Here is a 14082-nt window from a genome sequence, read left to right on the forward strand (position 1 = left end):
ATTTTTTATTATAAAGATTATTTATTACAAAAAAATAAATACCGGTATGTGATGGCAATATTTTAAAAAATTGTTGATTAAGTAATTCTCGTATGTACATGTGTACAAATTGATTCATTAACAATTATTTATGAACATAATCAAAATTTTGTATATTGGTCATCATTTATAAAACATACATTTCTTGTTATTATTTTATATATGTATGTTGTAATATTTTATATTTGAAATTATGTAAGCATTAGAGCCATATACAAAAAACTGTTGTGTTATTGATTTTTATATCGTAAAACATCATTCCATTTCTTTTTCATATTGTTAACGATGTCATTGCACGTAATAAAATTTCTATTTCATCAAATTTATAAATTATCTGTTTTCTTATGAATTATAAAGAACAGTAAAAAAAAGCAAGATATTTATCTATATCTTCAATTGTTATGTGTGTAAAACTGCAGTTTCTGTTTGATATAATGACGCGAATTGTTTTGCATGGACAATTCGAAGTAAAAATAATAGCATTTTTAAAATATTTATTCCAGACTCAAGACAGTACTATGTATAAATATATAAAAAGAGTATGTGTTACATTAACTTTTTTAAGTCATTTACAAATATTGACAAAGATAATGCTATGTCAAATTCATTTTTAAGGAATTTGCTTCTATTTCAAGTAAACGTTATAAGACACAGGACTTTAAAGGCATTTCTAGAAAAATGTCTAAAGCTTTAAATACACATTTTGATATAGAAAGCTCAACAGAATCTTGTTATTTGGATAACGGCATGCGTCTTATATGTGAATATAAAAAATCTTTCACTACCACCATAGGATGTTTCATTCCAGCTGGTGCAATGTATGAAACACTGGAAGAACGTGGTAGCGCTATATTTCTAGAACATTTATTTTTCAGAGTAAGTAAAAAAATATTATAAAATTTATTAAAATTAATATTAAATTCCTATATTCAACACAGAGGACAAAATGCAATAACAAAGAAGAAATAGAATGCATGATAGAAGAAATTGGTGGAAAAGTTACAGCTCTTGCTATGAGAGATATATTTCTTTTTTATGGAACAGTGCTTTCATGTAAAATAGACAAACTCATTCAGTTATTTGCGAATGTAATTTTGAATGGAGTAATATGTAAGTTAGTAACATATAAGAGGAAGAACTTTATAAAATATATAATAATATGTTATATCTTGATATTTTAGGTGATAAAGATGTTACACAAGAAAAAATTGTAATTTTAGAAAAACTTTCTGAGATGGAATCAGATAGAGAAAAAATTATAATGGATTATTTACCAACTATTGCATATCAGGATACTGCTCTTGGTATTAGTGTATATCCTGCAACTAACATAGTAAGGTAAATATGAAAATTCAAAAACAATATTTAATTATAAAAGTTATGTAATAAACATCATATATATTTCTAATCATTAATCGTAATGTTACATTTGCAGAAAATTTTCTTCAAAAAATTTAATTGAATTTCGTAATCGTTTATTTCAAACATGTTATATGACGATGGTCTGCACTGGGTCTATTTATCTAAAAGAATTACAAAGAATTGTTTGTAAACATTTTGGATGTAATATTGAAGATTATAAATCATCATTTGGAGTTTCTAACAAACAACGATTTTGTAAAGATCCAATTGAATATCGGTTCACAGGTAAAAAATACTTTACTACTCTCTCTGATTACTTCATTATGTTTTTGTATAAATATTTCATGTGCAATTTAGCTGCTGAAATGCGATTAAGAGATGATGATAATGAAATGGGATATGCAGCAATAGGATTTGAAGGATCAAGTTATAGAGAACGTGAAGATTGCACTGCCCTTACTGTAGCTAAAGAAATTGTAGGCTCTTGGGATAAGTCAGATGGTAAGTTAATAATCTATATTTAACTATTGTACAATTTAATATGTAATATTCACAATAATATTTTTAGGTGGAGCAAATCATAATGCACCATTTATTGCCCACTATGCATACAATACAGACTTATGTTATATGTATAAATCCTTTTTTCATCATTGGGCACAGAGTACTAGTATTTGGGGCTGTTATTTCGTTTGTGACTATTCAACTCTTTTGGTATATCCTAAATATCGAGAAAATAAAGCTTTATCTTTAACAATTTTTATATTTGTAATATTTATATAGTATATGGTTCGTGCATTACAAAAAGAATGGATGAAATTATGCACAACAATAACCCAGAAAGAAGTATCTCGAGCTGTTCATCAATGCATTACAAAAGATTTACTAATACTAAATGATCCATTAAATCGTTTCTTTGACATTGTTGAAAACGTGTATAGACATGGATGTTATGAACCTGTTGAACATAGGGTTGTGGAATATGAGGTAGAACATATTGTACTAAGTAATTTATATTTTTATTGCAGAATAATATCTTTATATTACAGAAAGTAACAGCAGATAAAATAAGGGAAGTTTCTCATAAATACATCTATGATCAGAGCCCAGTTGTTATAGCTCTTGGCCGTATTGAAGGTTTTCCTGATTATACTCATGTAAAAAATGGTTTGTATTTACTACGATATTAAGTGATAAAGTAATATACTAATTATCCTTTGAAAAAATATTTATAATCTACAAGTATTTTGTATCATGTGAGTTTCTGGTGACCCAAGCTAGACTTTACATTTTCGCTAGAAATAAAACCAAAATCACGAAATACAATTATGATTGTATATTTTCAATAATAATTTTTGTAATTTTGTAACTATTTAAGAAATATAATAAAATTAATGTATGTGTGCATGAATCATTGATGATCCAAACTTGAATTCTAACTTAGATTATTTAAATTACATAAAATATTTTTAATTACATAAAATAATATATTAAAGATACAAAAATATGCGAAATACCCAAAGAAAATACTTGTTATAATATTTCTCACAAAAAAGTATAAGTTAAATTTTTGTCAATGTAGAATATACTTATACATTCTACATTGTTTTCTTTTGCTTGTGGTTCTAATAATACAGTTAATAATATGGTTCTAATAATATATCCAAAATCCAATAGTTGATCTCACATCGCACTTTAGATATTTTAAGTGCACTTTTGCAAAACTAATGATTCTGACTTATATTCTTCCACTCGCCGACCACAGATTTATTGGGTGAAATAAAGATCTTTATTTAAGTTTCACTTCTCTGGTTACATTTCTAAAAGTACGACATTCCATAAACATCAATTAATATTTATTTATAGTATTATTTTTCTTTTGTCATAATAAAGACTATGCGTAATTCGCGATTACATGTGCGTTCTATAATTAGCGTATGAGCATTGACATTTCGAAATATGCTGTTCCAAAAATCACAAATCAATGATGTGTATGTAAATCATTGAAAAATTTTGCTGAATTAATAAATTTTCAATATTTTGTCCATTAATCATATGAATAGAAAACTCAATCATTACATTATTATTTAAAATAATTATACAATAAATTGCAAAAAGAAACAGCTTTAACGTTAAATTCATTTTCAACGAGAGAAATTTGAATGAAAAAAATTATACCAAACCGTGAGTTTCGAGTGAGGTTATCTTGATAAACTTTATTCTATGACTATGGATGACAGGGTTGAGTAGCGTGAAATGGTGTTGAACGAGTATGCGCGTGATCACGACCGTTAGAAAATTGCGCCATTTTTTAGTTGTAACTAAGATCATTTTCTAACATTTTTTGGTATCATGGTGAAATATTCATGATATCCTGAGAAGTGAGACACGTGTGGTTTAGTGATAGTGTGAATTTTTCAATTGCACGACTGCCCTTGGACAAAACTCGTCACTGCGCTTCATAGAAGTAGCTAGCAAAAGCTTCGCGCACGAGGCAACATTTTCTACCGGGTTCATTTGAGAAAAGCCGCTTTTTGACTGTAAACAAAATGTCGGTGGATGCCCTGAGCGATGCGGAATTGCGTAGCAAACTGATGGAGTACGGGTATCCAGTGGGCCCGGTAACACAAACCACTAGAAAGATTCTCTTAAAGAAGCTAAAAAATCTCATGGAAACTCGAGGCGGCACAGGGTCACGACATTCATTGGCTGCCAGGTACTTTTAGTTTATTGTATTCTTGCAATTATTTACCATTTATTATTATTATTTAGTATCTTTGCAATATCTCAATGTTTCTTTAAATCATTTGTTTCATTAAATTTTTCTATTATCTTTGATTTAAATGTCGTAATGTAATAATGTCAGTAAACATGGAATATTTTCAATTTGTAATTTTGTTTACCTTTACTCAATTATTCTTCCAATGAAAGGTTCATGCATTCTTATATGGTTATGCATTATTTGAGATAATGGTTAAGCTTATGAGTTTTGTAATAAAATTTTAGGTACAGCAGTGAAGATACAGATGATGACATAAGTACAACGACTAACAAAAAGAAGAAGACTACAGTGAGTAGTAGAAGGCAAACTTTAGCAAATCCTATGCCACCACCAGCAGTAGCAGCATCCTCGGGTGTAAACATATCAAAAAATCCAGTTAAAGATAAAATAACACATCCTGAATTTAAGGATCCTATAGTGCCGGATTATGATAGTTCTTCGCAATTCACAACTCGTACGATAACAAAAACTACAAAAAAATATATGAAAACTAGTAAGACATCAAGTGTAACAGATGGTTTGGAGACTGGTTCAGATTCAGATGTTGTTGAAGAAGTAATTAAACCATATTCTCCACCTAAATCATATTCTCCACCTAAATCATATTCTCCACCTAAATCATATTCCCCACCTAAATCATATTCTCCACCTAAATATTTGTCAAGTAGTGGAAAATTTAATGAGCCTAGAGCATATGAACATAATGTTTCTGATCAAGATCAGGGTTCAAAACCTTATGATTCAAAATCGAGATCTATTCATACAATAAAAGATAATAAGTATAGTGAACCACTCTTTGATTCAAATATTTCTCCAATACACTCGATCAATGAAGATGTGTGTATGAAATCAGACACAAATCAAAGAGATATTTTGGCAAATTATGAAACACCATTCCTGTCAGAATTTACAAGAAGACTTAGTTCAAGGTCTACTAATTTACCATCTTCTTCTTTATCTAGCTTAAAAAGTAAGTCCTTTTAAATTGAAATAATCAGTATACAATATGTATATATTAATGAGTTTCTAATTCATTATTTTACATATTATTGTTTAGGTCCATCATCGCGTTTTACATCAAATTTACCAGATCTAAAAGAAAAAGATTCAAATGGTCATTTTTCTTCCCTAAGATCGTTATATCCAACGTCCAGTTCAAGGTATGTAGATACTTGATGGAATTGATATATTGAGATCAGAATAGAAAACTGTAGGGAAAAATATTATGTATCAATTTATAAATGATTTGTTGTTTAAAATACTTCTATGAGATATCAAAAAGTCTGAAGTATAATTATATCAATAACTGTTGCCACTTAGCACTTTAATTTACGACCTCGTTATATTGGTTTCATCAACTGTAATTGTATTGTAAATACAATTTGTATTAATCTATATTTATATTATAGAGCTATATAAGTGAATTTTCTTCAGTTCCAGGCATACAACATCATTCGCCGACAGATCTCGAGATACAGTGAATAGAATGTTTAAACCATCATCTACAAATAGGGAAGATATACGAAATAACCACAATATGGTGTCTGTAATTTTGGTAGTGGTACTTGCTTTATTTTTCGGGATTCTTGCCGTTATATACATGGGACTTGGTGGAAAAGCAGAGACCTTTCCATCACTTTCAACGGGTAGGTATTCAGAATCGTAACAATTAAGTAATACATATGGAGAAATACTTAAAAAAAATATACAATGCAAATTATATATTTCAACTAACAGCTTGTGGGAAAGTTTTTTACATAAATTTTATTATTAATAACGAGAATGTTGCAATATACGCGATGTTTTTATTATAAATAAAAATTTGTCAATGTATGTGAATAAAATAATTATTAACATTTTAAGGAATACTATATATAGATTTGTATTGTATAACAATTGCGAGTTCTAAAAACAAGATCTGAACATACAATTCTATTCAAATACGTTTCATTAATCTGTTATACAATTTATTCATAATTTCACGAGTATTACAATTAGTTCTAATAATTTGTGGATTTTAATCGTTTTACACAAATTTCATCTTTAACATTGAATAATGTATAATCAGTTTCATAATAGTCTATTTAAGATATGTATTGTTTTTTTTAACATGTATAATAAAATAATAAGTATTACCAATATATTAATTTTGATATTTTATTTCCTTTCCCATTATAATGATTTTATCCTATTTCTTTTATATTATTATCATTTGATTAAATTGTTCAAAAAATTCTTCTCTATTTTTATATGCATGAAATAGATACAAGATACATATGATATCTCTTTTACAAAAATAAAAAGAATATTGTAGAATATATATATTATAATTCTTGATAATTTTGTTTTTAGTCTTATATTTCAATTTGTAGATAGCAACATACCATTATGTTTTGTTGGAGATGACCGTGAAGCGCCTGGAGCTAGCTGTGTAATGAAAGAAAATGTAGATTCTGTATTACAATTGTTGAAGCGACTTCAACCGATTTTAACGAAAAAGGCTGTGTCCATGATATGCGACAATTCCAGTGAAACTCCTTATTTGACCGATTCAGAGATCATGCAAATGTTTACAAATAATAAAGTGGTATGTTGAATTGATTCAAATGGAACATCAAGTATTACATTGTTATATTGTATATGCATAAAACAATTTTCTATACAGAGGAGTTTAGAGGTAAAAGAAGATTTGCAAAACGCACAATTACTCGTCATAAAGAATCCCAAATGGGGCATTTCTCTCATAGATATAAGTGACGATAGTGGAAACTCTGGTGACATTTTGGATTCTTTGGTATTGTAAAAAGTTTATCGATCATTCTTTATCTTTTTACTTCCACGTTTTCTAATGTATATAAATTAAAGAAAAAGACACCCTTTTGTTACAGGATAAATTATTTTCTACTCGTCTAAGTGGGAAAGTCGGAATGGTGATTATGAATCCTGAGTTGCCGATGCAATGTCTTATCAAGAATAAGCTTTTCACCATATTCTCCTCCCTTCTAATTGTGTCACTTGGTAAATTTTTGACCGACTTATTATGGGAAGAAACTTGTTGAAAATATAACTCTATAAGGTTCTATAATAACGTGATAATGTTATGTTCTAAAGTATTATATTTTGTTACAAGTTTAGTATCTTAATGCTGTAACTACGTCGTATTAGTAAATTTTCTCTTTGTTATTACTAATAATGTTGGTTTTGCAATTCTATTGTGCATGCTATATCGCGAAGCTTAATATGCATGTGTGTGTTATTGATAGACTGAAAATATATTGTACTTTATATATATTATAGTAATTCAATTATTATATATTATAATAATTCAGTGCTATATATGAATAATATTGCAATATATTCTCAGGCCTCCTAGCAGCTATAGGGATGCAGAAATTATTCGTTTGGTATATAAGGTATAAGAAAAGTACCGAGAGAGAAGTGTTTAAACTTGTTAGTGACATTATTAACATGGTCGAGATGCACCATCAAAATGCGGCAGTTGCATCATCTGGCGGCACCACGCAAGAAAGTTTTCTTGCCATAAATCATGTACGTGATAATCTTATACCCCCGAAAGATCGAAAAAAAATGGCTGGACTTTGGGAAAAAGCAGTTAAATTTTTGGACGAAAATGAATCTAGGTACAAATCTAGTGAAACATAAATTTGATTAGTATATTACGGAAATTTATATTTCTGTGAACACATTAAATTTCTTATAAATGCATAAAAATCCGTAGTCTCCTTATTATTTTTATTATTTATATTAGTTAACATGCATTTCTATGTTTTAAATAAAGCTACATGATTTCAGAATTCGAAGAGAAGTACAACAGGTTTCGGGGGAAGAATTTCATGTGTGGCGTTGGTTACCTAACAATAGTCTTAACAAATCAAACAGCCAGAATTTTGTTCTAAATAAAAAGTCTAAAGTATGGCAAGGTCAAGCATTTGAAACAATGGAAGGTTCTGTCAATAGTTTGACTTGTTCGCCGACACCCTGCTTGAAGATAAGGCATATGTTTGATGCTGATGTGTAAGTGTTTTAATAATATTTTTTCATATTTCTTGTATGTATGAAAACATATATATTTTTTTAGAGAATTTGAAGATGATTGGGAAACAAAGGTACAAGATGCTATTTTAGAAAAATGCGGAGAGGGCGTGAAAATTCTTCATATCCGTATAGATCGTGGTAGTCGAGAAGGTTGTGTATACATGAAGTGTATGTCACAAGAAGACGCAGGTAAAGCTTATAGGGCTTTACATGGATGTTGGTTTGATGGTAAGTATTTACACAATTTTTTAATATAATGTTTCTTAGTATATCTATATAGGGTATTGCAAAATATGAGAGAAATATTTATAGGGTCGATTCTAGATATCAAAATGATGTAAAATGTTCCTGTACAAAAGTGTACAAAAACAATAAATATATTGGTATTAATGAATCAGCTGATGATCCTTTCTCTCCATCTGACATTAAAATTTTTTATGACACCCTATATATATATCTGTGTGTATATATATTATATTATTTTATATGAATATTATACATATATATATATAATTATTATTTCTTCCAGGTCATTTAGTAACTGTGAAGTACCTGAGATTGGAGAGATATTACGAAAGATTTCCAGACGCACGTCGTTGTACAACGCCGTTGAAGCCAAGTAATAATCAACGATTATCTATGCAAGCTGATTACTAGTAGAAATGCCATGTGGATGTAAAATGACAAAATACCTCTTTGCTTGTATACATATGAATAACAAGCAGAATTTGAATTTTCGCCGCTGAAATGATTGTTTGCGGACCAGAATTCGTGAGACTTCTATTTTTTGCTCTATAAGAGTATAGAATTTCGTACTATCGCGCAGGAATATAGAGTCTGTGAAGAACTCGCGATTGTGTGATAGAATTTTAAGAATCGAATAAGCAAAGACTTTTTTATAAGCATTTTCATTTTGATTTTGTAACGTGTATATTATTATGTTCTATCACCTTTTTTAAGGTAAGAAAGTCGAAAAAGAATACGAGACTCAACGATTATACTATTTATAAAACTGCTGTAAAGTAAGTGTGAAGACGTAATTTTCAGCGCTGCATTTTGTAAACGTTTTTCAAGTAGCAATATACAATGTTGATAATATGTATATCTAAATTTCTGTGCTATGTGATATACTTTCCTTGTGCGTTAAAGAAACATTAATTTGTCGCGTAATATTTAATCCTTCCACATATGGCAGTAGTTTTTCTCTAAATTATTAACGAAGCTTGCACCTTATTAACATTCAATGAATTAGAACAATAATACGTTATATTCATTCGCAACATTAGTTTCTAGTTGAACTTGACAGGTATGAATTAATTAAATAGTATATACTTTTTAGACAAATGATACAGGAAAAAACTGATTTTGAATTTTTAAAGAGTTGTCTTCTGTTACTCTTTCTAATAAATTTATTTATTTTAATTTAGTAGACGAGTATTGCAAAATACAGTTTATTTTAAATTTTGTAATATTATTTTTAGTACTTTCTTTTACGCACGATATCGCGTGACGACGTATATTGCTACTTAAAATAATGAATAAATTAAATTTTTGTATTTTGTGTACTTTCTAACGATTTTTGATATCTATATAAGTTTCTTAGAAATGAAGTTCTGTATACAATATCAGACTTCTTTAAATTATTTACCGTTACATTTTCTTCAGAATAAAGAGTATCACAGAGATATAAATTTATTTAGTTTTTTAACTAAAAGATTTAATGAAAATAATATACTGTCGAAAATAGTACTACAGTACAAACTAAGGTCAATAGAAATCAATATTTTTTTTTAAATATTCAACATAATTTATCTATTGAAAACATTTCACAAATTCTTTTTTTAATCATGCATTATATTTTGACATGTTGAATTTAACAATGTTTGATATATAAAGAAACTTACTTATATCAACATTTTGTAATCTATACAAATCACAATAATACTAATGAGCAAATTATATGTACAACTTTATTCAATTAATGTGATTTTAACAAATGAGATATACAGAATATTTAAAGATAAAACAAAATAAAACAGCACATAAGAAGTAGTATCTTTAATGAGACATCTACAATTCTAAAGTGCACAAAATTCTTAAAAGAAAAATAGTTTTTGATAACTATAATACAACACAGTACATTTAATAATACTTACATTGTAGTAACAATAAACAATTTGTATTCATAATGATTTCAAGATTATCTGATGTGTGTTTATATTTTATATAATTTAATTTCTGTATATTCACTGTGTAATAATAGTATTACCTCTTAGTTATACATACAAATTGAATAAGTTTTACCTTTAAGAAAAATTTAGCTCGCCTTAAATTTTTATGTATTAAAAGGAATTAAAAAAAATTTTAATAAACATGAAATTCTACATGATACATATATTGATTGTTTCATACATTTACATTTTCATATTATAATATTTATTATTAAAACATAGGATTTATTATATATACATATGTTTGTCAGTATAAATATAAAAAATATGCATATTTTTGATATAAATTTTATTTATTTATATTTAATATTTCAAGGAACAACTATATTCTGTTTACCAAAGTTACAAATCAAGTTCTTTCAACAATTAATGAGTTTTCCAAACTTTCTTAAATTTCATGAGTTTATAATTCATAAGCTGTACTATACTTTCATAATACGATATACATTCTTTCTGTTTAGCAATTTGCTCTTGTAATCTTGCTATCAACAAATCTTTCTTATCTAATGTTTCATTTAATTGTACAGATGTTTTGTTATCTTTACTACAGACATACGTGTTCGGCTGTTCTTGTTTAATATCTATATCTGTTATACATTCTTTTATAACAAAATTTATTTGGAACTTATCATCCATATTTAATACATATATTCCTGTATCTTTTTAAAAACTTCAAAATGTTTTCTAGTGGAAGAAATTATACCAATAAAATTTTCAATTAAAAATATTATTCAGTAGTCTAAAAATTAGAACCTACTCTTGTACAACTAAAATTATATATTTGAACAAAAATAATTTATGAATAATTCTACCAATATATTTACTTCAGTATTCAGTGTATTGAACATGGGAAGATCTTCATATTTATTTTCATATATTGTAATCCCCTTTTGCATCCAAACATGATATCACATATTATTTGATTAAGAAAGAAAAACAAGATAATAATATCACTAATTTTTTATATGAAGAGGAAAAATTGTTTCACTGTAATTTACTAAATAATTATTAGATTTGTAACAAAATAATCTGTCTGATGAAAACTAATAGTGAGAAATATAGTGTAATATATATATATATATGTATACAACAAATATATATCATACATAATGAATTTACTTACAAGAATTTAAAATGTTTACGTATGTTAAGATTTACTCGAAATATTTATTGGTTCCGAGAAACAACCAAAGAACTATATTTTATTTCTTAAACAAAAGTACCGTATATTTTTTACAATGTTGGGCTAATTGTTTCACTTTTAATTTTTGAATGTGATACATATTTCATGTTTTACGTATAATGCAAGATAAGACGCAAAACTAAAATCACGCACAAAAGAAACTAATACTAGGACTAGCTTCTTCAGTAACATAGTCGGCTATTTTACAGTCAAAAATTTAGCTTTGAGTTTTGACCATGAAAAAGGTAGATCATAGATTGTTTCCTTTCTAAATGTTAGTCGAGAATTTCGTTAAAAATTTATAATAATTACTATTTATAAATGAAGAAGTAACGAAAAATATCATGAATAATTATTTTATAAAAAGATATATTTCATGTGAAAAAGATATTTAACAGTACTAAATTATTTTTTTATCATAGCATAATAGTTATTTTTATATCAGATTAAAAAACATTTCACATTTCTCAATTTGATAGTTTGCATGTAAAATTACAATTTTGCATAATAAAAAATATTTCGAAAAATTTGAAATACGCCACCTGCAGGGTGAATTGGGATAAATGGTTAGAATAAAACACTATATATATGTTTATCTATATGTTTTACTTATTCAAGAACACAACAGACATGCTTTCTCAATGCTTCAGTCTTTTCCGGTTATACTGTAGCGTGTGCGAGGTAATGAAATCTTGACTGGAAAATATTTTTCACGAAATCCGAAACAATCTAGCAATGCAATCAATGTTGTGACATATTATATGTGTTATTCGATATCGTTTATTATGTTTGTGCAAGGCTAAGTAATATTTTTGGAAAATGATCGTTTTGATCACAATTGCGTATAACCCTACTTTTCAGTTTTCCTAAATATATCTGCTTTATTAACAAAACTTTCCTGTAAATATATTATGATATACTTATGCATTTAAATTGTTTAGTATTGTAATTTTAAATATGGAGATAGTCATATATTATTTTTTATCTATATAATATTTAAATGTTTTGACAATTTGACTTGATGTTTCAATACATAATCTACAAATTTTTTGTATATTATAAGACAAATACTACGAAGTATAAATATCACTAATAAAGCATATGTATTATATGTATTTGATTCTGTTTTTGCTTTTATATTATTTTACCAAACAAAATATGGAACACATTAAATTGAAGCGAACATTCTACATATTTTCCATGTTACATGGGAATGATACTTGTCTACTCAAATTGCAGTAAACTTTACTCTGTGGTTAAAAATTAAGTTAAATAAAAATGTTTTGTGTAATTCTGAAACATGTTAAAAAGTTTCATGTATTATAGTTGTATATTTATGCATTTCAGGATGAAGCAAATTGTGACCAATCAAACAGTGAAAATACCTGAGGGACTGACTGTTACAGTCAAGTCCCGCTTGGTTACTGTGAAAGGACCAAGGGGTGTTCTTAAGCGTTCTTTTAAGCACCTTGCACTTGATATTCGTGTAAGTTAAGAGACCTAACTAGTTTTAATAATTGGTAATACAAAAATATTTAAACTTATATTATATCTGATGATATTTTTGGATTCCCCTTCATTTCTTTAATAAATGATATATCTGTATCTGATTAACACAGTATACTAAATAAGTTATAAAATATAATTTAGAACTGTTGTTCAATATATTATTTCTTTTGCAGATGGTAAGTCCAAGGTTACTGAAAGTTGAAAAATGGTTTGGAACAAAGAAGGAACTAGCTGCTGTCCGTACAGTCTGTTCTCACATTGAGAACATGCTAAAGGGAGTGACTAAAGGGTACCAATACAAAATGAGAGCTGTATATGCTCATTTCCCCATTAACTGTGTTATTACAGAGAATAATACAGTTATTGAAATCCGTAACTTTCTGGGTGAAAAATACATTCGTCGTGTAAAGATGGCACCAGGAGTGACTGTTGCAAATTCAGCTAAACAGAAAGACGAATTAATAATAGAAGGAAATTCTCTAGAAGATGTTTCTCGATCTGGTAAATAGTCATCTGAATTAATACATCTATACAGAAAAGAAATCCTAGTTATGAGTAATTATAATTAATGATTATTTTCATTTTAGCTGCTCTTATACAGCAATCAACAACAGTAAAGAACAAGGACATTAGGAAGTTCTTGGATGGTCTTTATGTGTCAGAAAAAACAACAGTTGTACAAGATGATGAATAAACGTTATTCACAATATGAATGCAGTTTTTATTAATATGTATTTTGTTAATGACCTTTTGTTCATCGAATAAAAATATTATTTTTTATGGAATATAGAAATTTTGTTAATGCGCCATAATAAAGTTATATTTTTCATAATGAAATGTATTTGCAGACTGACTGTAGACAAGATCAAAAAGTATTTACAGGAGATAAAGTATATTTCATGTACTTAAATATATGTATG

At 27.4% G+C, this 14082-nt stretch overlaps 3 protein-coding genes across 4 annotated transcripts; all 3 read left to right on the plus strand.

Moving 5' to 3' along the window:
* Positions 1–390: 390 nt before the first annotated feature.
* On the plus strand, positions 391–2800 carry LOC100643933 (mitochondrial-processing peptidase subunit beta). Its single transcript, XM_048407409.1, has 8 exons — positions 391–915; positions 978–1149; positions 1221–1377; positions 1475–1686; positions 1759–1902; positions 1970–2115; positions 2185–2388; positions 2451–2800. Exons 1-8 carry the CDS (start codon positions 718–720, stop codon positions 2589–2591), a joined length of 1374 nt encoding a protein of 457 aa, XP_048263366.1. The 5' UTR covers positions 391–717; the 3' UTR covers positions 2592–2800.
* Positions 2801–3567: 767 nt separating this feature from the next.
* Positions 3568–10630, plus strand: LOC100644059 (inner nuclear membrane protein Man1). Its single transcript, XM_012309907.3, has 11 exons — positions 3568–4117; positions 4408–5153; positions 5241–5343; positions 5618–5829; positions 6556–6770; positions 6849–6977; positions 7072–7201; positions 7548–7824; positions 7997–8218; positions 8283–8467; positions 8769–10630. Exons 1-11 carry the CDS (start codon positions 3951–3953, stop codon positions 8894–8896), a joined length of 2514 nt encoding a protein of 837 aa, XP_012165297.2. The 5' UTR covers positions 3568–3950; the 3' UTR covers positions 8897–10630.
* Positions 10631–12247: 1617 nt separating this feature from the next.
* On the plus strand, positions 12248–13871 carry LOC100644293 (60S ribosomal protein L9). Of its 2 annotated transcripts, XM_003396274.4 has the most exons (4): positions 12248–12334; positions 13001–13139; positions 13336–13663; positions 13750–13871. In XM_003396274.4, exons 2-4 carry the CDS (start codon positions 13002–13004, stop codon positions 13854–13856), a joined length of 573 nt encoding a protein of 190 aa, XP_003396322.1. In that variant the 5' UTR covers positions 12248–12334; position 13001; the 3' UTR covers positions 13857–13871. The 2 variants fall into 2 exon arrangements, with proteins under 2 accessions (XP_003396322.1, XP_012165298.2); XM_012309908.3 differs by lacking the exon at positions 12248–12334 and having other exon boundaries at positions 12990–13139.
* Positions 13872–14082: the final 211 nt, after the last annotated feature.

Source organism: Bombus terrestris, chromosome 7 (assembly GCF_910591885.1).
Source record: "Bombus terrestris chromosome 7, iyBomTerr1.2, whole genome shotgun sequence".
Classification (NCBI taxonomy): domain Eukaryota; kingdom Metazoa; phylum Arthropoda; class Insecta; order Hymenoptera; family Apidae; genus Bombus; species Bombus terrestris.